Source organism: Acomys russatus, chromosome 7, assembly GCF_903995435.1.
Source record: "Acomys russatus chromosome 7, mAcoRus1.1, whole genome shotgun sequence".
In the NCBI taxonomy this organism is placed as follows: Eukaryota; Metazoa; Chordata; class Mammalia; order Rodentia; family Muridae; genus Acomys; species Acomys russatus.
Window position 1 is genome coordinate 19,709,625 of NC_067143.1, and position 25,453 is coordinate 19,735,077.

Below are 25,453 nucleotides of genomic sequence, written 5' to 3' on the forward strand. Positions count from 1 at the left end.
TCAGTCAAACTTCCGGACTGACCCGCGACTGGCGCCCCGCCCCTGTCTCATTTTCCCCGCCCACTTCGGCTCTAGACGCGCCCAGGGTCTCGGTTCCCGCCCCCTGCCCAGTCTTCTTGTTCTCTCCGGCCAGGTGCGCTGTGCAAGCTTGTAGCTTCGGGACATGAAGGGTATAGTGAAGGTCGCCTCGTTGGCAGCGGGCGCCACAGGTGAATACTGGGTACCGTCAGGGGCTCCCGGACGCGGGGCACGCTGGACGGGAGGCCGCGCGCGGGTGGCCAAGAGCTGGGTCTGAAGTGCTGGGCTCCCCTGAGCTGTGACCCTTAGCGCAGGAGGTCCTGATTGTCTCTCTGCTATCGGGTTGCCCTTGGCAAAAGTGGACCAGACAGGTAAGCTGCCCAGGAGGACTGCAGTAGATCAGGAGAGGACTCCAGATATGCCCACCGTTAAGAGACAGGAGAAACCAACAAAGTGGCTACTCCCATAAAGTCTCTCTGAGCCCAAGCATACAACCCCATTATATTTTTCATCTGACATAAATAGAAAAGGAACAAGCGGAAGGATTTGTAAATTCCTTGCGTTCCTTCGACCTCCGTCTCATTTATTGATAAGTAGAATCGTGGTAACAGATGCCCAAGTTTTCTGCCTGTCTCACTTTCTCCTCTTCCTTCATGGTGGGGTTACTACCCTCAGTCTGAGATTTTCTACTTGGAAGAAAATATAAGGCAGTATTGTTTCAGAGTTACTCTGTTACATTTGTGACCAGTCCTTTAGCTAGCATACTCCAAACGTGTTCAGGGGGAATGAACTTTTATTAATCTTATACTTTTTGCCTGGAAAGTTCTGTCTGCTCATTGGTTGAAACCTACTAGTTGTCTTTCAAAGTCAAACTAAATTTGTTTGTTTTGTTTCGTTTCGTTTTGTGGATCCCTCTAGCCTTTCTGGCCAATCACAGACAAGTCCCCAAGGCAAAGCTATGAGCCACAGCAAAGGGAAAAAAAAGTACACCATAATAAATTTAGCTGCCTTAGCACTTAATCAGTTTAGTACGGGGTGTGTGTGTGTGTGTGTGTAAGAAAGAAGAGTATTATATCAAAAAGCAGAGCACAATATTCAAGATGATTTTCTGACTAACAGCTAATGCTGAGTTTTGCTAATGCTCCCTGTTGGTATAGTTTTCTATATGCCTGGTCAAATATAAACCACCTTCTTAGCTCGCTCATCGTAAATTGGTTTTTGTGAATATCTATTAAAGTAGAATCACATATTCTCTCTTAGTAAGCTCTTAGAAAGTAGATATTGCTTGTCAGATATATACTAATGATGTTAAAAATTAAGACTCTGAGCCGGTTGCAGTGGTGCATGCCTGTAATCCCAGCACTCAGGAGGCAGAGGCAGGTGGATCACAGTGAGTTCAAGGCCAGTCTGGTTTACAAAGTTAGTCTAGGACAGCCAAGGATACACAGAGAGACCCTGTTTCCAAAAACCCAAAAGTAAATAAGTAAATGAGAATCTGGGCTGAGACCGAGCTCAGTAGGTAGAGTGCTTTCTGTATGTGCACAAAGCCTGGCTTCAGTCTCCATTCCCACCTACACAGCATGGGGGTGCATACCTGTAATCCCAGCACCTGGAAATTACACACAGGAGGAGCAGAAGTTGAGGTTCATCCTCAGCTACATACCAAGTCTGAGGCCAACCTAAGATACGTGAAACTCTATCTCAAAGCAAAATAACACTTTTTCACAGTCAAAAGCAAAGGGTTGCAAAGGACCTGGAGTATAGTTCCATGGAGCAGTGCTTGTCTAGCATATGAAAGGCCATAGGTTCGAGTCCCAGCATGTAAGGAAAAAGGAAAGGAAAAGAACTGCAGAGGAGTGAGTTAAACACAATAGTTTCTCAACATCAACTCCGGTGTCTGACAAACCTCGGCTCAAGGCTCTGCTTCACCACTTACAGTGGTGTCGAGGAAAAGAACCTAATCTCTCTAGGCCTAATTCCATATTTCTGAAAGTGGAGGCCATAACATCCAACCTACAGAATCACAGTAAAGACTTGATAACAGGGGTATCCAGTGCACCTTTCTTATTATTTCTATCTTATCTCTATTTTATGGCCATGTAGGCTAAAAGGCAAAGTCATGCTACCATACTGTGCCTTCCCACTTCAGTATTTGTGCTTTCACAATGTAGTCTGGGAGGATAATAGATTTGGCAAGATTTCCTAATAGCATTGATGCATAAATATAGCAGTGAAGTAAGACCATGGGTCCGTACTGGGGAAAGGGTGGAATCCAATTTTAGTCTTCCAATTCTGGCCTCTACTGGTGATGAACCCTAGCAGCTGCAAAAACATAGAGGATTCCTAGAAATTGAGGCATATAGCATTGCGGGGGGGGGGGGGTGGATCTGGTTTAAAGGTTTCTCGAAGGCAGATTTATTGTTTAGTTTCCATTTTTATAGTATATGAAAAGAAGCCCCCCATGTGACCAAATGGTCGTAAGCTGTATGACCATATGAGTCGGAACAGTTCTATTTTGCTGTGAGGCTGGGGATACAGCCTAGAGCGTTATTCATGCTAGGCAAGTGCTCTGTCACTGAGCCATACACCCCTGTCAGGGTTGGGGCTTGTAGGCAACAAGTTTTAACTCAGAAAACTGTGATGAGGCATGTCTCTAACATCTTCCAGCAGTGAACGCCATCAGGATGTCAGCAGTCAGGAAATACTTAAATATTTCCAACCATTTCTTTTCTTTTTTTTTTTTTTTTTTTTTTTTGGTTTTCAAGACAGGGTTTCTCTGTGTAGTGTTGGCTGTCCTGGACTCACTCTGTAGACCAGGCTGGCCTCGAACTCACACAGATCCACCTGCCTCTCCCTCCCGAGTACTGGGATTAAAGGCGTGCGGCGCCACCACCACCACCCGGCCCACTTTCAACCATTTCTGAAACCATGCCCCTCACAGTAAGGCTTCCAGAGGGAAAGATGAGTTAGGGGCTGGTGGAATGTGTCTATCATCTTAGTGTCTGGGAGGTAGAGGCAAAAGGATGTGTGGCCTACCATTGGAGTGTGGTCAGACTACCCAGGGCGACACCCTCTCCTAACCAGCTGTCAGTGGTCAGTACTCCTCAGCCACCGGTGGGACCTCGTGCCCACCCCCTCTGACTCCATGCCCGCCTCTCTTTCCACGTTGGCGTTTTTGTCTGGACTGGATTTTTGCAGGTCTTTTGCATGCCGCCATAGCTGCTGCCAATTCATCCGCGGGGCTGCACTGCTGTATTCTTTGTAGTCATCCACTGCTTCTGGCTCTTACTTTTTTTTTTTTTTCTGCTCCCTGAATTTTGGGAGGAGGGGATGTGATATATATGCTCCATTTAGGACTGAGCAGTAGCTTATTGCCTGTAGCTTGCCCTGTTTCAAGTCTCTATATGCTTAAATAGAAGCTTCTCTAATGAGGGTGGAGAGATGCATTAATCTACGGTGTAACGATAAGTCATTAAAAGTCAGTTTAATACTATGGCGGTTTACCAGAGGGATAGTGGTCTATGGCCTGTCTAGCCACCATTTCATTTACTACCAATGATGTTGGGTATGGTCTCAACTTACGGAATGGGCCTTTAAATCCAATCGGAAAGTCGTTGGTTACTCTCATGACATCTTTGCCACTATTGCATCAGTGGGCAGGTCCTCTCTAGGCTGGTGATTGTAGCTGTCAGGGTTTGCAGTTAGGTAAGACTGATAATTACTTTACTCTTCCAGTAGTGTGCGTAGCACCTTCCTGCATATGAAAATGAAGCTTCCGGTGGGTTCCAGCTTAACTTCTTCATGTTTTGTGACTTAAGTATGTGGGCTAGCATCAGCAATAGGTGTTCTGGAGGGTTAACTAAAAGCTTTGGCAATCGCTTATAGTTTGGGGAGCTATGGTATTCATTAGGCTAACAACTCCAAAAGAGGTAACCCATTTTTGGCACTGGCCTTTTTATTTGTTATCCTGGGTATCAAGTAGAGGCATTGTTGCCCCATTTAGGGTAACTTCATTTAAATCATATCATATATATAATATATATATATATATAACGTTCACAATTTATAATTTGTTATAATATGTTACTTATATTATATTATAGTATAGTATATAGCATTGGGAATAAATTGGGTTATAGGTTGTTGAAAGACCGATTTAATGTTTTAATGTTTAGTTCCCATTTCTGTATTGTAGGAAAAGCAGTCCCCCAAATGAAGAAATGCTCATGAGCAGTATACTTGAATCAGAGGGGTTTTGTTTTGATTTGATGAGGGCAATCAAATACAGAGCTTTGTGCATGCTAGGCAAGTGTTCTGCATTGAGCTATATACTCCCCCATTGGAGTTGGGGGAGAGAGAGAGAAAGAGAGAGGGGGGGGGTGTTGTGTATGAACACACACACTATATATATGTCTGTGGGAATATTGCTGCTGTGAACATCAGTGTATGCATTTTGTTTGGGTTTTGATGTTCAGGTTTGTGTGTTTTGAGTACTTAGGAATAGATATTGGGTCTATCTGTGATAATTCTGTGATTTAGTTTTTGTTTTGCAGCATTGCTGAGCCATTGCATGACAGCCACACCATTGTACCTTTTGTTTGATATTGTACAAGAACTTAGATTTCTTTCTCTCATTTTCCCCCTTGCTTTCTTGTTGAGTGTGAAGCAGTGCATCTCACAGTGTATTCCACTTGCCTCTGTCTGTCTGTCTGTCTATCTATCTATCTATCTATCTATCAAACTATCTACCATCTATTTGTGACAAGGTCTTGCTATGTAGTTCTGCCTGGCTGTGAACTCCCAGAGGTTTCCCTGCCTCTGCCTCCTAACTGTTGGGATTAAAGGTGTGCTCTACCAGGCTAGCCCTGCCCCTTCATTTAAAAAAAAAAAAAAGATTTTATTTATTTATATTTATATATGAGAGCTCTAGCTGCATGCACACCTGCCTGCCAGAAGAGGGCATCAGCTTCCAGTACAGATGGTTGTGAGCCACCACATGGTTGCTGGGAATTGAACTCAGGACCAACGAAAGAGTAGACAGTGCTCTAATCCACTGAGACATCTCTCCAGCCCTAAAACAACTTCTTTTTTTTTTTTTTCCCCAAGACAGGCTTTCTCTGTGTAGCCCTGGCAGTCCTGTAGCTCACTCTGTAGACCAGGGTGTCCTCGAACTCACAGAGACCCACCTGCCTCTGCCTCCCGAGTGCTGGGATTAAAGGCGTGTGCCACCCCTGTCTGGCTGTCCCTTCATTTTTAAGTAAACCCTGTCACTAAGTTTTCACTGGCATCACAGTAACCTCCTACACCATTCAGAAAATGTATGTTTTAGGGACCAAAGAAAGCCAATAAAAAGAGAGGGTTTTTTTCCCCCCTCAAACTAGTTTTCTCCAGAGAAACCAGTTACCATTTATTTCTAGAGATAAGATAGTATCAAAATTTTAGTAACTACAACAGAAAGATACTGTTGTCTTTCTCACATTTTAAAGGAAGTTTGTTTTCTATTAATCAAAGAACCAGCTGTTCTAGTAAACCAATTGATTGATAAAAAGCCACAGAGACAGCTCCACTAACTGCTGCTTGGGCTTTCCTTGGCATGCCAGAGCCTGTATTGTCCTTAGAGCAGAGAACATTAAAGTTAGCTTTCACCCGAACATCCTGCCATTTGCTGCTTTGACATTTCTGTATGTTCCTACTAGTAGTAGGACATGAGAGATAGACCTGAACTTGGTATTTGGCCGTTCCCTACAATATTCCTTACAGATAGCACAGACTCTCTGGAAGCTCACTGACATTACCCCGGCTATGCTGTTCTAAAGCGACAAATACTTTTGTATTGAGCCCATTGCAAACCAGCCCCTGTGGGAGAAATGCACAGAAGGGGGAGGGGTAGCAGTTCCACTGAAGATATTGCTAGCATCTGTGCATTGTCCTCCACTCTTGGGTCCTGGAAACCTGACTGGGGTGACTCAGAAATAAAGAAAGGACAGACATTCATACAGAAAAGCAAGGATGAGGTAGGCTGTACTCACTCTGATGGAGGGCAGCAACACAACCTGGGAACTGAGCATGCGTTTTATGTACATCAGGAAAGGGATAGGTGAGTTATTCTAGGTCGGCGGTCTCTGTAAGGTTTCAGTCATCTGGGAGGAGGAGGCTGCTGTTGCTAGATTTTGCACATATTGGTCAATTGTTGCTAAACACACTTCTATGTGGACCAGAGGAAGGCTTGGTCATTCCCATGGGTCTGACCACTGGTGCCCTTGACATGGCCATGCCATGTCAACAAAACACATTCACGCAGGACTTCATCTACTCCACTGCACATTGTAATACTGTGCCCTCTTGAAATAGGTATGGAGAATGTTCAAACAATCCATTGACAAGCCATCATTTTATGTCCTTAGCTGACCCAAACCCCCAAGTAAGTGTCCCAACTGGTGAGGTGTTGATAGGGAGGACTAGGGATGAGAAGATACAGAAGACACATCTGGTGACACAGCTTTTGACTTATGCCAAGGAATGTATTAAGAAGTACAGAATATTTACTCTTTCTAGAGTGAGAATTGGCCATGGCCAGCAAAGAGCTAAATCAAACAGTACTGACAAAGAGAACACAGCTGCCTTAGAATTGATAACAACAGCCCTTTAGGGGAAAAATTCAGGTTCCCAGGACCTGAAACAGTAACTCTTTTGAGGCCCTGGCTCTGGCCCCAAACCCAGACCTTGTCAATTTTTCCCCTGGACGAGGACATAAAACTAACATCCCAAGCCGGGCAGTGGTGGCACACGCCTTTAATCCCAGCACTTGGGAGGCAGAGGCAGGCGGATCGCTGTGAGTTGGAGGCCAGCCTGGTCTACAAAGTGAGTCCAGGATAGTCAAGGCTACACAGAGAAACCCTGTCTCGAAAAACAAAACAAACAAACAAAACTAACATCTCTCTTGTCCTTTCCTCCGGGCCTTTGTGGAAACCTTGGATTGGTCTGGCTCCCAGCACTCAGCGTGAGAGGGTGAATTCACTGTGTGCCAACTCTAAAGTGTCAGACACTGAGTTATGATTTTGGCACCATCTATGACTCTTCACACTGAACCAGAAAATTAAATATTTAGTGGATGATCCTAGTATGTTTTGAAAACAGAGCTAGAATAGAAAACATCACATTGTAAAGATTGGATATACTCTTTGTGGGGTTGAGTTTCAACTGTGCAGTTCTGTTTGTGTACCTTGGATATTCATACACTTATATTTCATGATAATACAAAGAGTACATAGCATTGGACTACATTAACCTATTGGTGATGAGCACTTTTGGGTAATTTGGTAATTTGTCATACTGACCAGGCTGTAGCAGACAACCTTTTAATGCTGAATTAAGTGGTATATATTTACAATTTGATAGTTGCATCATATGCATACAGTTTTCATTCTATGGAGTCTAGCTCTTTTTTTTTTTTTTTTTTTTTTTTTTTTTTGAGACCTAGGACCCCTAGCTGAGAAATGGCAAAGCCCACAATAGGCTAGACTCTTCCACGTCAAGCACTAAAGAAGGCGTACCACAGGTTCCCCCAAAGGCTTGTGCAGCACAAACATTTTCTCAATTAAGGATTCCACTTCCCAGATGACTATACTTTGTGTCAAGTTGACATAAAACTATGCGGCACACCAAGTGAAAGGCTTTCTTCACAGCCCACGTAGTTCTGCTTCTATTCTGTCAAAATTTGTAACCACGGTTTTTACCACCAGTGTCCTAGTTCCCCAAATAACAACTATGAGGCTTTATTATTTATGAATAAATGCCTAGGCCATCAGCTTTGGCTCATTCCCGACTTACATTCTATTAACCCATTTAGTCTATTCTATGGGTGCCACATGGCTGGTTAAATGATCTAAGACTGTGGCTAAGAAGAAACCTGAACATGTTGTATACACTTTGCTCTTGGTTCCCACCAAGAAGTTCGATGTTTTCCTTAGCTGATATTAAATAAAATACACACCAGAAGTACTGCGTCGGTATGCCTCTCATGGATCTATTCCATGACATAAAACAATGGAAATGTGCACAGATTGGGAAGGAGACCGTCTGCTCTTCTATCTGAGTGTGGGTTGTTTACTGTGACACTCAGACTTGCGTAAAATGGAAACGTCACTGAGTACTCCAGATATGCAAGTACCCCTAAGTGTCACAGTAAACACAAGTTACTATGAAAAGTGCTGCTCTTCATTCAGAGTGAAAGTAAAGCTCAGAATTGGAAGTTTAGCATGCATGGTTTTTTACTTTTAATTATGCCTATGTGTGTGGGCTTGGGTGTGGGTTTGTGTATGCGAGTTCTGGTGCCCTTGGAGGCCAGAGGCACCAGCACCGCCTGGAGCCGGTGTTACAGGCAGTTATTAATTGCTCAACATGGGTGCTAGGGACTGAACTCAGGCCCTCTACAAGAGCAGGAAGTGCTCTTTAATCTCTGGACTATCTCTCTAGTCCAAGAATTAGATTCTAATTCTAGACAAATAGCTTTTCCCTCTGCAGTCTGAACCTAGAGCCTCATACTTAGTAGGTAACCAGTCTGCCACTTAGCTATCCTCAGCCCCGGTTTTTTGGTTTTTTGGTTTTTTGGTTTTTTTCTTCAATTTGAGACAGTCTCACTAATCTGCCCATGCTGGCCTTGAACTCACTTTACAGCCTAGGCGGGCCTTGGACTTCTGCCCCTCCTTCCTTTGGTGACACACAGCTTGTTAGTTTGTGGCAGAAAAGAGAGAGTTAGCTTTCACATGCATTTTCTAATTTAACATCAAACAATTAAAAATGAATTTTATAGCTCTTTGTTTAGTTTTTAAATTAAACTTAGAAGTACATTAATTCTCAAAGGAAATAGGTGATGTCAACTGCTGTCCTATCTTTCAGGTCTTTTCACTAGAGTCCAAGCTCCATTTGCAACCGGGCGAAGTTTTTCCACATCACAGTCGCTGCATCACGCACCGGGTCCTGTGTGGAACCTGGGTCGGCTCAATCACGTGGCCATAGCAGTACCAGATTTAGAAAAGGCCTCCTCGTTTTACAGGGACGTTCTAGGGGCCCAGGTAAGTGAGGCGGTCCCTCTTCCAGAACACGGAGTGTCTGTTGTTTTTGTCAACCTGGGAAACACCAAGATGGAACTGCTTCATCCACTGGGGAGTGACAGTCCAATCACAGGCTTTCTGCAGAAGAACAAGGCTGGAGGAATGCATCACGTCTGCATCGAGGTAGTTTATCATCTGACTGTGCGCTGTTTCAACTCTCTCGCTCACATACGCTTTATGATTATATTTCACCAGAATCTTTTATTAAGTTTTAAAAAGAATGGTACTCTTACTCTTATTCTTCTTTAAAGGTAAATGTGTGTGTGTGTGTGTGTGTGTGTGTGTGTGTATGTGTGTGTGTGTGTGTGTGTGTTCATTCTCTTTCCTTTTAGGAAATGATAACAATATTATTAATGTATTTTGAGGACAGCTAGATCCACTAGACTTAAAACAGGCCACCAAAGTGGTGGTTCTGACTAAATGTGGCCTCTCTTGTAATAGGAATGTACTCACAAAGCTTTTCACTACCACTGTGAGGCAATTAGGCACATGAAGAAAGTTTCTAAAATAAGGATTTCATCAACATGCCAAGATTTTCGTTGCTATGCCAGGGTTTGAACTGAGGGCCTCGTGTAGGCTAGCATGTGCCAGACACTGGCCTACATCCCAGCCAAAGTAGTCTCATAATTCTGCTCTATGCTTAAAAAATGAATAACTTACCCCTTATGACAAAACCAATTCATTTTCAGTTACTGAATATTTTTTTTTAGATTTACTCCCCCCCCCCACAGCAGACCATGCCATGCATGTGGAGGTCAGAGGACACCTTTCAAGAGTCAGTTCTCCACTTCCACCATGTGTGTGTGGAGGATCAAGCTCAGGTCGTTAGGATTGGGGGCAAGCACATTTACTCACTGAGCCATCTCTCCTGGCCCCAATTTTTAATATCTCTTAAACTGCATTTTGCTAACACCATCTGAGAAAACATGAAGAAACAACACAAACATTCTCATTCAAGACTATTTATCTTGTAGACGGCCATGTTTGGATAACTTGACCATTAGGCTACCAGCAATGCCAATTAGGCTTTAGTTTAAATTAATTTGCTAGGACAATTCGTTGGCTAGACATCATGACAAAATTAATGACCAAGCCTCAGTGCCAACTCACAAGAGAGCTAGGTTGATGAGAATGAAGTCAAAGGTACACATTTATACATGAGCACCTACATTTTTCTGAGTACCTAGAATTCAGCAAGATACATGTACCCTGTCCCCAGTGAGGACCAGTCAAGGGGGCTGCGTTGTGATGATGGAGTTAAGGCATGTGTCTTCTCAGTAATACAAGTGAGGTAGAAGTTGATTGCTCAGGTCAAAGAGCTGGAAGGTAACACGGGCCACTGGCTATAACAACTGTCAAGAGATTTCCTAGAGACTCTGAGGGGAGAGCTGCCACAGCAGAAGGAATAGCCGTGGAAAGGCCGAGAGCCAGCCCACAGCGGACAAACACGCCGTATCCTTAGACATATATGAAGTACTGGCTGCACATTGTTTCCGTCAACTCTCATAGCTGCTCTGTTAGGATGCTGCTAACCCAAACTGCAGGTGAAAAAGCCAAGACTCAGTGAATGTGCCCATGGTAGCATTAATGTACACATCAGGACTCAGGTTCAAACCCAGATTTATTCTGTTTCCAGGGTGTGCTCTTATCCATAAGGCTGGCGGCCTTCATTGTATGATCAGAGACCTTATAGTTTGGGCTTGGGGAAACTAGGCAATGTTAGACCAGGGACTATCCAAGCCTGGTGTTTACCCTTTCTTTCATTCTGGCCAGGTTAATTTGGCTGGAGGTTTTATCGGTACATATAAGGCCCCCAAGATGAAAAGCCAGCCCACCTGCCTTTGAGTGTACGCGCCTTTCTCCTACACTCTGTGGTCTAGGTTCCACATCAAGGGAGCTCATGCCATCAAAGGAGGCCAGCTGTGAGTCAGAAGTTAAGTAAAGAAAAGTGGGAGTCCAGTAAAGTCACAGAAAATTCAAACGTAGAGATCAGAAGCTGGGAAATAGAAATGCTATGACATGTGACAGGGTAGAAAGTGCTCAGTTGCTACTTTAGTCTGATACTCACCTGTTGCCCCAATGTCACCACTCACAAAAGTGGCCAAATTACATGGATTTTATTTTTCCGGTCCTGAACTGTCACACGTGGTTTTATGGGACTGCCTCAGACATTGCTGTTCAGCAGGCAACAGGAAGGGAAATCAGAGAGAGGACAAGACCTGAACTTAGTCAGATGGTAAATGTGGCTGCAAGAGAGGAAGGGGAATATAGTCCGTGTCTAGGCGGCTATGTTTCCTCTAAAAGTAGAAAAGTTTCTATAACTAAAGGGAAGAGAGTGAGAGCATCAGTCTGGGCCAGGCTAAGCCATCAATCAATGTTATGAGTATAAACTGTAACTCTTGGCAATTTTTATTTTTTCTTTTAGCACTTATTTTTGTGTTTGGGTGTTTTGCCTGCATGTAGTCTGTGCACTACATGTATGCAGTTCCCATGGAGGCCAGAAAGGGGCCTGGGATCCCCTGGAACTGGAGTTACAGACAATTGTGAGTCACCATGTGAGTGCTGAGAACTGAAGGCCAAGCCTCTGGAAGAGTAGCCAGTGCTCTTAACCACAGAACCATCTCTCTCCAGCTCCATCTTGGAAATTTTTACAAAGAGATATTGCCAAGATAGCCTGTCCTTCTTGCTAAATGGACAGATGCTACAAGACAAAGACCTTGGAGCTGTCGTATTCTCAGATAGTGGTGTCACAGATGGAAGGGTCTTACTTTCTCAGATCAGGTGAAGCAAAATTTCTTGCCTTTCCTTGGGCAGCAAACGTATTTGTGAGTGTAAATATTGAGATTTCAGCCTCAGTGCATTGCAGGGCTATAACCAGTCTATTGTGGCTGAAGGCCTTGGGTCTTGAACTGTCTTCTAAAGTACAAAACGAGATAAGGCCAATTCGAAGCCCTCTCAGTGGCCAGCGTTTCAGTTCCTGTGGCTGTGTAGAGGAGAAGCAGCAGCAGCCCCATTTGGTGTGCTCAGGAGCTGGAGTTGGGGAGCTGGAAGTCTGCTGCACAGTTCCTGCTCACAGTTTCATGTACTACATGTTGATGCTTGTTTTTAAACTCTGTTTTATTTGGGGTATTGAAGCTCTACCTCCCTTCCACTAACCCTTAATCTTGGGTATGAGAAAGAAGGTTAGTGGGAGAGGAGTGTAGAACTTTACTTCTCCCGGCTGTTTAGGGTCACTGAGTTCTTTGAGGGTGATCCCAATGTCTGTCAACAGTAAACAGCAAGCAGTCTTCTCCAGCCACTCCATTGAAACGTTTCTCTTCGTCTATCTCCAAGCCACCACAGTGTCCGTCTCTGTCTCTCCAAACCGCCACACAGCAGGTGCCGCACTTTCTCTCTCAGGGCTCTTGTATTTTATATGTCTCAGAGTCCTAGACTACCCCCCTCTCTGTGCTGCAGGAGGCAGGCTCTTACCAGCTGGCAAAGACCACTCCTCACAGGAGACAATTATCAGCTGTGGACATACTAAAGCCCAAACTAAAACTCCACACTTGGGATTAAAACGAAAACATAGTTACATAACTGAGTTTACAAAGAAACCAAACTTCCATTACAGACACATGTCAGCAGTGACGGCAGTGCTGTCCCAGGTGCCTCACCCATGTGACTAGTAATGAGGGCACTCTTACAGCTTGGCAATCGGCTGGACTTTTTAACAGGAGGGCCTACAGGAGACCTCTTAGGCTTGACAAGCTAAAGTGTAGTTGTGAGGATAGCTGGATTTCTTTCCCTCTGAGATAGTATGTGTGTGTATCCCCACAAAACCAGGGAGGACTGCGGCCTCTTCTGATGGAGCCTTCTGCCCTTGCCTGTTGGTAAGTAGGCAGGTTTGAAGCAGGTCTTTTTTGAGAGCAAAGTCCCTAGATCTGACTTTTTAAAAAACTGTGTATGAGTGTTTTGCCTGCATGCATATATGCACCTGGTACCTACAGAGCATAGAAGAGGGCGTAGAGGGCACTGGTCTCCTGGAACTGAATGCTGGGGAAAGAACTGCTGGAAGTGTAGCTGACCGCTCTTACCTGTGTAGTCATCTTTCTAGCCCTGAGATTTGACTCTATGCTGAGGGATGGTCTGATGTATTTTGATGGTAATTAATAAAAAGCCATCCCACCTGGGCAGGGCAGAGGAGATAGTGGTGTGCCTAAGGTACCTGGGTGGGGGGGGGGTGGAGAGAGAGAGAGAGAGAGAGAAATCCTGGGAAGAAGAAAGACCACCATGAAGAGAAAGAAGGGAGACCCGAGGAAAGGGAGGAGAAAGAGGAAGGCCACCATGGGTTAGATGGAGGAGAAGCACATGGCAGGCATGGATTTAGATTCGGCCCAGATGAAGAACATTAGCAAGTATTTGGGATTATGGATGGGAGGTAGCTTGATAGAAATTATTAGAAGCAGATGGCATGGGATTGAGACAGGGATCCCATGCCTGCCCCACTGTGGGAAATAGTTTAGAGGATTAATGTCTGCCCTGACCCAGGTTAACTAAGGCTATTTTAAAATATAACAAGTGTCTGTGTCTTAACTGATTGCTAGTCAGGCATACTGAGAATACTAATAATACTGGTAATTTATAAACAATAACTCTATTTTTGGTTTGGTTTGGTTTGAGACAGAGTTTATCTGTGTAGTGTTTGGCTCTCCTGGACTTACTTTGTAGACCAGTCTGGCCTCGAACTCACAGAGATCTACCTGCCTCTGCCTCCCAGAGTGAAGAGATTACCAGCATGCGCCACCCAGTCTGGCTAGATTTGACTCTTTTTCTTTAAAATAATTTATCTATTTTTGTTTTTATGTGCATTGTTGTTTTGCCTGAATGTATATCTGTGTGAGGGTGTCAGATCTTGGAGTTACAGGCAGCTGTGAGTTGCCATGTGGGTGCTGGGAATTGACCTGGGTCCTCTGGAAGAGCAGCCAGTGCTCTTAACCATTAAGCCACCTCTCCGTGTTTTCAAAATATTATAACCATGAATGTGTTCTGAAAAAAAAAAAAAAAAAAGAAGAACGTGAAAATTTTAAAGCCCTAAAATGATTTGAATTTCAAATTATCAGAAACAGGGCAGTGGGGACCAGCAGCATTCACATATGCAAGAAGCAACAACACGTGTAGCCTTTGACTTAAGATTGTTGAAACCTGTCAAGACAGGAGGTTCACAAGCACCACATCACTAAAATGTTTCCTCTGCTTTCTCTAGCATTTTGTTATACATATATATATATATATATATATATATATATATATATATATATATTTTGTTGTATGACTTTTCAGGGGAGACATGACAGAAATGTCTGTCTGAACTTGAGGGCTCCAACTGCCCAAAGAACAGTGCATCCAACTTTAACCTTGAAGAGTAGAGTGGGCTTAGCTGGGGTTTCCTTACCAGGTGGTGGATGACTAAGGAGACTGCTTCTATTTGCAAACTTTGCAGCGTCCTGCCTGCCACACCCTTATTTGATGTGGCTGTCACTCTAGAGCAGGATGCCATAGACTTAGAGCACCACCTAGGGTTAAAGCAGCAGATAACAGGGCACAGGCAAACTCAGACCCAGCAAGGTTAGACTCAAGTACACTCTGCCCTCACCCCAACCGGGGATTCTGTTGGTCTCAGGAAACATTGTCCCGTGGAAGGATAACTTTGTCTTTCCACAGTCTGGAACATAGACAGCTTAGTGCAGCTGGCTTCAAAATGGAGTCACTCTGGGTATGATTTGGAGAGCTACACTTCCGTGAGTCTTCATGGTTCTTCTCCAGCTTGTATGTCTTTTGCTGTTTCTTTCATAATATCACTCTTCCTATTGTCATACGTCCACCCATTGGAGAATTGGCTTTCTTCTGTCCAGTACTCGATATGCTCTTTCTCACTGGGACCTCTTTCTCATCTCAAACCTCTGATTGTGTAGTATCTACTGTGAACACACTTTTTGGCTCTAGAGGCGTGAGACACCAACATCTGTTGATTGTAACCTGCCCAGGTTCTGGGATTGTGTGGTGCAGCTTGAGAGGATGAGACACAGCGCTGTACAGTAAGTGGAAGCCATCCACATTGAAAGATCTACACAGGGTTGGTGTGTGGAGTACACTAGCCTCCGCTGTACGAGGGAGAGTGGTGACAGACTTGTATGTGTGTGCATGTGCAAGTTCGTGTGTGTGTTTGGGGCGGGGTGTTGCCTACCATGGAGGTTCATGGCTAGTCACGTGCAGAATACATCATTGCAGGACATGGAGATTAGCATAGGAAGTAAGACACCAGGTGGTATGACATGTGCACCATCACGTGAGTTGGCATGCCATGGAACACCCCAGTGGGTGTGTAGCCATGAGGGTAGATTCACTGGGCAGGTATTGGGAAGAAACAAACAAGATGAGGAAGGACTGCACACTGGGACTCTTGAGTACCTGTTGTTGGGGCCCAAGCAAGATGAGGGGCCTGTGGCTTAGGGTGTAATTGTGTATCATGAGGGGGGCCTCCATGCACAGGAAGCATGTCCTAGCATGATGAGTGTCAGCTGAACTGGAGTGAGGAGCGTAGCCACAAGGGGTGGCTAAGGAGGCAGCCCAGAGTGCTGGAGAGGGGCAGCAGAGACTGGCTGCCGTAGGGGATTAACCAGATGAGTGACAGTAATGGCAGCCAGGTGTTTGTACAGGCACCTGTACGAGGTTATCTTATTTTTGCAGGTCGATGAGAAAAAGCATCTAAGAAAATTGTTGTTGTTGTTGTTGTTGTTGTTATTATTATTATTATTATTATCATTATTGTTATTATTCAAGACAGGGTTTCTCTATGTAGCCTTGGCTGACCTGGAGTCACTTTGTAGACCAGGCTGGCCTCGAACTCACAGCCATCGCCTGCCTTTGCCTCCTGAGTGCTAGGATTAATGGTGTGTGCCACCATGCCCGACATGAAAAATATTATTTTTAATGTTAGGTAAATGTTGAAAACAGGCCAACAATAGTTACAGTTTTTTTTGTTGGCATGGTCACATGGTAGATGAGTTGTTTTCCTGTTCATGCTTTTGTATTTTACAGGTCTCTTTTCATTGAGCCGTATATGCCTTATGGAAGCTATGTGACTTTAAAGCAAACGGCTAGTGAGATAACTTATTTCCTTTATCCCTAGGAGTGCTCCTCAACCAAGAGAAATTTTACTTTCAAAACTAACTTCAGGGACCTACAAAGATAGCTTGGTAAGCTTGACACACAAGCTTGAGGACCTGAAATTGATGGCCAGCTCCTTGTAAAGCCAGTGTGGGGGGACTTGTCTATGATCCCAGCACTGGGGAGGCTGAGGCAGAGATATCCCTGAACTCACTTTGCCAGTTAACTTGGCCTTATCTGTGAACTCCAGGTTCAGTGAAAGACCTTGTCTCAGAAAAAGCTAGAGAGTTCTTGAAAAAGATATGACTTTTGACCTGCATACAGCCACACAAATAATAATTTTAGTCTAGTTCAATGGCGTCACACACCCATTGTCCCATTTACCCTAGGGGCCAAAGTAGGGACATTACTTGAGCCTACACACCCAAGGCTAGTCTGGGCAACATAGTGAAACAGCCTTTTTAAAACTCCATATTCTTTTTGGCACTAACCCTCCCTCCCCAGCATATCCTTCTGCAAGCAGTGTCTGTGCCACTGTCTCCTGGATGCGGGGACTTCATGGTATGGTGACACTTACAGATAACAAGACAAAGCAGACAAACAGGTGGACAGCTTGAGAGCTTGGTGAGATTTTGCTGCATGCTGACATTGTTCTATAAGTGTAGTATTACAGAGAAAGATGAAAGGGCAGAGTGCCAGCATGCCCCCATTGAGGGGACTTCCTCCCATAAAGTCCCACCTCTTAAAGACTCTACTACCTCCTAATAAAGCTGTGTGCTGGAGCTCAGATGTCTGGGGGATACTTAAGAGCAAAACCATAGCACCTGTCAGGCTTACGCAAGTGTTTTGCTCTCTGCTCATGAACATTTCACTGGAGCCCAGCACTTAGGAAAAGCTGTACACAGACAGTACCAGGCTTCACTGCAAATATGGAGGCTTAGGTAGGAAGGGTCATCTGAAATATTCCCTGGATTACATGGTTTTTAAAAAATGTGTTATTATACGGTGTCTGTGCAGTCCAGACCAGGACACCAGAGTTGCAGGTCCTGGCGAGCCACCCAGCATGGCTGCTGGTAACTGATCTCTGGGGACAGAGCTTGGGTGTTCTGGAAAAGCAGCATGCACTCTTAACTGCTGAGCAATCAGTCCTGCCCTAGTCAGAATAATGTTATGTTTATACAGTTCATTTATATTTAGCCTTTAGGGTAGGATTGAAACATAAATATTTAATCTAGACTTTTCACTTAGCTTTAAAAGACTTAAGTCAGGTCGAGGACTGGATTCATTCATTATTGATATCAATTAACATTATATTTTTATGTAAAATGAAGTCTCTGTTAAATCAATCATGAACTATTAAAAGTGGCACACTGTTACTTGTTCATAAAATGTTGCTTGTTTGTTAGACTGAGAATTATTTTCCTTAAGGGTACAAGGTAAAACTTGCCTGCCAGCAAAGAAAATTTCATTGCTTTTTTTTTTTAAAGATTTATTTATTTTATTTTATATGTATGAGTGTTTGTCAGCATGTGTGTATGTGCACCACTTGCTTGTCTGGCACCACAGAGGTCAGAAGCGGGCACTGGATCCCCTGGAACTGGACTTACAGATGGTTGTGAGCCACCACATAGATGCTGGGAACCAGAAGAACAAGTGCTTTTAACCATTAAGCCATCTCTCCACCCCCACACTATCATTTTAAATGGGGCCACTGAGCACTTTAAGGTGATGAAAATGCACCTGAATCTTATCAATTCTAATTATGATAATCCAAACATTTTAAAGCTTTGACAACTGTTATTTTTTTTAAAAAAAATGTTTATTTATTTATGTTCTGTCTTCCTGTACATCTGCATTACAGAAGAGGGCATCAGATCCTATTATAGATGGTTGTGAGCCACCATGTGGTTGCTGGGAATTGAACTCAGGACCTCTGGAAGAGCAACCAGTGCTCTTAACCACTGAGCCATCTCTCCAGCCCTAATAACTGTCATTCTTAAATCACCATAAGAAGGGAAATCAACCTGAGCTCCAGACTCACAATGACATACTCAGTTGCTGGTACGAAGTTAAAATGGGAATCACGCAGCCCCGATTTACACCAAATGACACTCAGGACCCTAGAGAGCTCTCTAAGGAGGAGCTGCAAGTGTTTGCAGGATAGGGAAGGCACTTTTAAAGATGGGTTACTATTGACCATTATTGTTTTTATTACTTAGGGGAGCTAGAATTCATTTCCCAAAGCAAGGCTGTTTGTTTGTTGCATTTCTTATATGGCTATACATGTCCTTTCAATTCAGAAAACAAAGTTTTGTTTTATTCTTTTTGTAATTGTCAAAAAAAATATTCAGAAAATTTGTAAAGAATTGTACATTTGGAACTAGAACGGTAGTTTTCAACCTGTAGATCGCAACCCCTGTTGGGGTGGGGATTGAGTGACCCTTTAGAGGGCCCATCTGAGATAATCGGAAAACACATCACAATTCATAAAGATAGCAAAATTATAGTTATAGTGGGGGTTACCACCAATGAGGAACTATACTAAAGGGTCTCAGCATTAGGGAGGTTGAGAACCATTGAGCTAGATAGATGATTCGGTGGGTAAGAGCACTATTGTTTTTAAATTACCAGTCTTATCAGTATGATCAGCATGCCGGGCTACCAATCAATCAAGGCACAGACACTTGTTATACTTTAAGATAGCCTTAGTTAACCTGGGGCAGGGCAGACATTAATCCTCTAAACTATTTTTCGTAGCGGGGCAGGTATGTGATACCCACCTCAATCCCATGCCATCTGTTTCTAATAACTTCTATCAAGCTCCCTCCCACCCGTAATCCCACATGCTTGTTGATGTTCATTATCTGGGCCGGATTCTCCATCCATGCCGCCGGCCATGTGCTTCTCCTCCATCTAACCCATGGCGGCCTCCTCTCTTTCCTTCAGGTCTCTCTCCTTTTTCGTGGCGGTCTCTCTTTTCCTCTTTCCAGGATCTCGAGCTCTCTCTCCCTCTCTCTTACCTTAGCCACACCTCTAGCTCCTCTGCCCTATCCAGGTGGGATGGCTTTTTATTAATCAAAAGGTGGGTCACAGAGACAACAAACAGTAATTAGCATCAAAATACATTAGACCATTCCACCCCCCACCCCCACCCCACCCCCACCCCAACAGAGCCAACACCCATGTTAGGTGCTCACAACCTCCGGGAACTCCAGCTCCAGAGGGCCTGAAGCCTCCAGCCTCCATCCAGCTGCACTCACATGCACATATTCATGCTCAGACACACAATTAAAAATAAATTAATATTTAAGGGAATTGAAAATTTCACAGCAACACTAACAGAAGAATGGATATAGCAAAAGATCTTTAAAATCAAACTGAGTCAGTGAAAGAAATAGTAATACAAAGAGATGCTGGTCCAATATTAATTAAGGATTTGTAAACGGAACTTGTTACATTTTAGAAGTGTTTGTTAGTGTGCTGGCTAGGTTTTGTCAACTAGAGTCACTTGAGGGGGAAAAAAAAAAAAAAACCTCAACTGAGGAAATGCCTCCCTAAGATAAACCTGTAGGCAAGCCATGGGGGTATTTCCTAGTTAATGATTGATGTGGGAGGGCTTCGCCCATGTGAGTGTCCCAAGGTATATAAGAAAATGACCCAGACCATCAAGAATAAGAATCCCAAACAGTGGGTGAGGTGTTAAGGGATGATAAATAAATAAAGAAGACAAAAGAAAAGCTGGGACGGGAAGTCTTGCATAGGCTGATGACTTACGACAAGCAAGTTATAAAGCAGCATAGCTTCTTACATACTATTTACAGGAGAATACTGCCAAGGTCAGCAGAAAGCTAAGGCAGACAGTGTAGGCAAAGAGGACACAGGGTACCTCAGACACAGCATCAGGACTGATAACCACAGCCCAGGAGCAAGAGTCAGAGCCCCAGAAACTGCAACTTCAACTGCTTTGAGGTCCTGGCTCCAGCCCCAGACTGGATCTTGCCAAGCCTGCCCCTGCACAAGGGCACAGAACTGCTGTTCCCTTTGTCCTTTCATGAGGCCTCTGGGAAGCCTTGGGTTGGTCTGACTCTCAACAAGAGAGAAGGCCAGGAGGAGCCAGCCTGACTTCCCTTGGTGACAGAGTGTGGTGTAAGAGTGTAAGATGAAATAAACCCTTTCCTCCCCAAGCTGTTTCAGGCATGGTGTTCCATCTCAACAACAAAAAAGAGCTAATCAAGGCATTCTTAGTTTAGGGCAGTTAAATAATAGACTAAAATACAGGATGCAATATCTAAACTGTAGATATTAGTGCTTGGGTAAACTGTCCTGTAAATTCTTGCCACAGTTTGAATAGGAGTTATCAAATGGCATTATAGTTACATTATAAAATGTCAATACGGGAAGGAGAAAGATTATCAAACCCTAAATTCCTACCACCCAGACTGAACAGTTTTCAAGATCTTGTCACATCTCTTTTCTTTGTCAAACCATCTTAATTTTCAACATGTCATTTTACTTTTACCTATCAAATAGGCATTCAGTAGATGACATCATGCCAATCAGAACTAAAGGTAGCTCTCTGAAATGAGCACCTATGCACAGTCTATAAGTCAAACACACAAAAGTGAGTTGTAGATGTCATTTTACAGTTGACTTCCTCTAACCAGTATTTAACAAGATCCAGTCATTACAAATGTGATTGATTTTTTCATATTATTTGTGTTAAAGAACATCTTTATGTTAGTATAATACATTTGTCACAGTTAATTAACCAAGGTTGAGTCACTACTAGATTTGTTCAGATTTCCATACCTTTTATCCAATGACCCCCCCCCCATTTTGTTTTGTTTTCTTGAAATATGGTTTCTCTATGTAGCCCTGGCTGTCCTGAACTCCCTCTGTAGACCAGGCTGGTCTAGAACTCACAGAGATTCACCTGCCTCTGCCTCCAGAGTGCTGGGATTAAAGCCACCCAGCTCCAATGCCTTTTTTGTGGTTATTCTAGAATTTCAAGTTAGACTGCTATCTCCCTGGACTCCTCTTGTCCATGGTGGTTTCTCAGACTTTCCTAGTTGGTGGTGACCTTGAAATAGGAGAAAACTTTCTAGTTACTTTTAAACTATCTGTCATCATTGAGAGCTGCCTGGTGTTTTATTCCTTGTTGAACTGGGGTTTTGATTTGGAAAGGCAGCTGCCATTCTTATTGCATCATGTCAATAAATATGACGTAGGAAGGAAGACACTGTTAATGTCATTGTTGACATTAACCTTGCCCATCTGCCTGAAAAGTCAGCCCATTTTACCACTGCAAAGTAACCATTCCTTTTTTCCCTACCATACTCTTTTTGGAAGGTAGCCATTATGCAAAGCCCCACTTAATAAATGGAAGGTTGCATCAACCTGAACTGTGGCTATAGCTTCAGTTCTTGGGAGCTATTTGGATCTATGTGGGTTGACATATTACAGCATTAAAAAAGATACTTTCTATTATCTTAGGTAGGAGAGGTGGCTCAGCAGTTAAGAACATGTGTTGCTCTTCTGGGGGGCTCTGGTTCTATTCTTAGCATCCACTTAACAGCTCACAACTTTCTGTAACATCAGTTCTAGGGGATTCAACCTTCTTCTGGCCTCTGCAGGCACTGGACACACACATGGTACACAGACATACATACAGACAACACATTCATGTACATAAACAACTCTATAAAAATTTCTAAACTTTCTTATTTCCAGAGGCTGCAAACTCATAATCCCTGCTGGAACACTAGAATCAAATCTTTCTCCCAGAAGCCCTGGAGAATGGTGTCAGAAACCAAGATCTGGGTTGCTGAGTGTGCCTGTTGCTGTTGGAGTGTCATTAGTTCTAAACCCTCTGACGAATACATGCATCTGTATTTTTGTGTGTAACCTTGAAGAATGCATGAGTTGTCGCTCAGAATCCCATAAACTCCCACTGGAACCTGCAGCCTAATCCATTATCACACAGAGCTCCCACTGTCCCCACCACTTGTGTGATCCTCTTTTCCCACAAATATATATGAGTCACATTGAAGAGACTCAGCAGAAAGTTCTACAAGTTTGGGGTCTTATAATGGGCAGGAGCATTTTGATAACAGAACTATAGTGATTTTTATCTCTAGTTTTAACCACAAAGGTCATAAATGTTGTTTTACTTGAAAATCCCAAACATTCTATTTTACCAATAAAGACTCAGGAACCAGATGCTGGGGTGAAAACCTCCTGGCTCAGAGAGGCAGAGAGAAAGCACCCAGCTGACCTTCCCACTCAGCTCTTGTCCCGAGGGAGAAGGCCCCAAAGGCTCACTAGCTCAGCTGCTGGCCCAAGAAGAAAAAGCCAAAAACCCAAGGCCAAAGACTTGCTAGCTCAAAGCTCCAAAATCCAAAGGCCAAGGAGCTGAAGAGCTAGAGAGCTAAAAGCTACCTATCTTAAATACCCCTCAACTCAAAGTCCCTTCTATTCTTTAATCCCTGTCAATTGGTTTCTTGCTCCACCTCTTGACCTACGGTTAAATCCTGTGTACCTTTTGAAAGCTCTTGGATTAAAGGTGTGTGCTAGGGCTGGCTCAACCATGTGGTTAATCCCCTGTTTCTGAAAGTTCCTGGATTAAAGGTTTTAGGGCTCAACCAAGCTAAACAAAAGACAGGTTTTTACACCACACAATCTCAGGGATCACAATGGGATCAAATATCTTGTAACACAAAACCAGGACTTAGGGGGTCAGAGAGTGTTGGTTGGGATCAGGGTTACTGGGTACCTACCACGTGCAAACTGCTAATCAATTTACCTGGTAGATCCTTATGCTAAAACATTTCCTCCATTGTAGGAAATAGCAGAAATAATGAACCTGTAAAAACGAAGGGTTTATTCTGGCTCACTGGTTTGGAGATCCCAATCCATGGTTTACTGTCTTTCTTGCAGCCCTTCATGGCAAGGAGCAAAAGACACCAGGGGGGAGGACCAGCTGTAGCTCCACTGTCTCCTTCAAAGGCATAGCTCTAATGCCTTGAGAACACCCTCTAAGCCCTGCCTAATGAACCTTTGGGGAACTTAGGATACATACACAACAACCCCCCTCCTCCCTCTCTCTCTCTCTCTCTCTCTCTCTCTCTCTCTCTCTCTCTCTCTCTCTCTCATCATTATAGATGAGAAACCCAACTCTCTCAGAAAAACTTTGTTCAATACTAAGGAAATGTATGAAGCATGACATACACAGTGTAGGTTACAAAAAGAAATATCCACGAATGCAAAAGGTCTCCGGTGTCTCAATTTTCATCTTTTCTTTTCCCTGAAAAGTTTAGGCTTATTTTGTGGGTGTTTTGTTTTGTTTTGGTGCTGAGTGTGGGACTCCGGGCTGGTTGCGTGCAGTCTGGGCAAGCGCTCCGTGACGGAGCTACCATGCCCCAGCACATGTGATGAGTTAGGAGTATTCCTGTGCAAAGGCAGAAGAGACAGATGGCCCGAGTTCTAGCCATGCAGTAGCATTTGGTATTTTTATGATCTCAGATGTACCCATAGTTTTCTCCTTTTCCCAGGTGGACAATATAAATGCAGCTGTGATGGATTTGAAGAAAAAGAAGATCCGTAGTCTGAGTGATGAGGCCAAGATAGGCGCACATGGGAAACCCGTGATTTTCCTCCATCCCAAAGACTGTGGTGGGGTCCTTGTGGAACTGGAGCAAGCGTGATTTAAAATCGTGAGAAACTTACTTAATTGGCCTGAACAACCCTTACCCACACTATCAGATGTATTATGCTGCTGCTTCTGCTACTTCAAAACTTTAATTACCAAAAGATTAAAATATATGTACGTGTATATACATATGTGTATTTGTTATTTGAATTTGGAGGAAATCTTAATTACCAAATGTGAGACATTGTTAAAATCATATCCACAAGCACTGCATCCAACTTCTCCGCTCAGACATATCTCCCATATCCTTCTCCAGGGTCTAACCCAGTGACTCTCCCTGTTCTCCATTCATGCCTTCTCTCCCAACCCACCAAATCCACCCCAGGTCCCATGTCAAGTGCCACAGCACAGTCAGGCCTCCTCTGCCTGCCCTGTAACTGATCCTGACACCTTCTCTTCTGCTTTGACCCTCCTACCTATCTCCCAACTCACAGGCCCATCCACACCACATCCAACCTTTGTATCCAGCCAGATCTATCCCCATACCCCTAGCTTGGACAGGAAGCACATCCCATACATCACCCCAGACACCTTGGTCCACCTGATCTTGTTACGCCCAACCCACTTCCAATATCTACGTCAGACCCCTCCCCCAACACCCTCTCTTCTGCCCCAACCTGCTCTGTCCTTAACAGATTTACAACTAAGCAAAGAAACTCACAATTCCAAATCCCATCACAGAAATATCAACAACATGAAAGATCCACCCAATATCTTCTCTCCACCATCTGCCAGTCCTGTAGAAGTGTGTGCCAATGAAAATTTCCTAGATGAGCCATAAATCACACATTTTAAAAGAGCAATCATAAACTTCACCAAAGAATTTAAGGAGTTTAAAGAACATACAAAATAAAAGAGAAACTGCTTAAGTTGATGGTGCTCAAGAAAATATAAACATAAAGCTAATGGGAACGATGAAGACAACCCAGGACTTGAGAATGGAATTCAGTAAGGAAATAGAGTCGTTGATGAGGACTCAAGCTGAAATGAGGATGAAGTTGCAAAAACCCAGTAATCTAACTGAAAAATTAAAAGGAAAGCCATGCAAGTAGAAAGAGTCAAGCAGAAGATAGAATATCAGGACTTAAAAATAAAATCGAGGATCAAGACCAAATAAACAAGAAATATGAGTTATTTACAAACAAACAAACAAACAAAAAAACGAAACAACAACAACAAAAACAAGAAAGGAGCACACAGGAAATGGGACACCATGAAATGCCAAACCTTTGAATTACAGACATAGACAAGAGAGAATAATTCCAAGCCAATGTCATAGACCAGATCTTCAACAAGATCATAGAAGAAAATGTCCCTAAGCTAAGGAAACACACATTTATACAGATACCAGAAGCAAACAGCCAAATATACAAGACAAGAGAAAAAGATCCCTACAGCATATCACAGTTAAAATATTAAGAATACATAACATAGAGAGTGTATTGGGCCATGCAGTGGTGGAGTG

At 43.5% G+C, this 25,453-nt stretch overlaps 2 protein-coding genes across 3 annotated transcripts in view; both read left to right on the top strand.

Moving 5' to 3' along the window:
* The window catches only part of Apba2 (amyloid beta precursor protein binding family A member 2), an 881,206-nt gene that overhangs the window by 585,968 nt on the left and 269,785 nt on the right, over window positions 1-25,453 (top strand). Inside the window, exon 1 of one of the 2 annotated variants that reach the window (XM_051148670.1) lies at window positions 14,584-14,593. The exons of the other annotated variant lie outside the window; for it this stretch is intronic. The gene's annotated coding sequence lies outside the window, so the exon portion shown is untranslated. Of the gene's footprint in view, window positions 1-14,583; window positions 14,594-25,453 lie in introns of those variants that run through there. 2 annotated transcript variants of the gene reach the window in all.
* Mcee (methylmalonyl-CoA epimerase) lies at window positions 96-24,071 on the top strand. The gene is made up of 3 exons (XM_051148676.1): window positions 96-209; window positions 8,917-9,254; window positions 23,831-24,071. The coding sequence occupies exons 1-3, from the start codon at window positions 164-166 to the stop codon at window positions 23,981-23,983; spliced, it is 537 nt and encodes a 178-aa protein (XP_051004633.1). The 5' UTR covers window positions 96-163; the 3' UTR covers window positions 23,984-24,071.

Bases quoted from the DNA above. Each gene is read 5' to 3' on its own strand.
- Mcee (XM_051148676.1), top strand. From the start codon at position 164: ATGAAGGGTATAGTGAAGGTCGCCTCGTTGGCAGCGGGCGCCACAG. The intron at 210-8,916 runs GTGAATACTGGG...CCTATCTTTCAG, and splicing joins GTTGGCAGCGGGCGCCACAG to GTCTTTTCACTAGAGTCCAA. The intron at 9,255-23,830 runs GTAGTTTATCAT...TCCTTTTCCCAG, and splicing joins TGCATCACGTCTGCATCGAG to GTGGACAATATAAATGCAGC.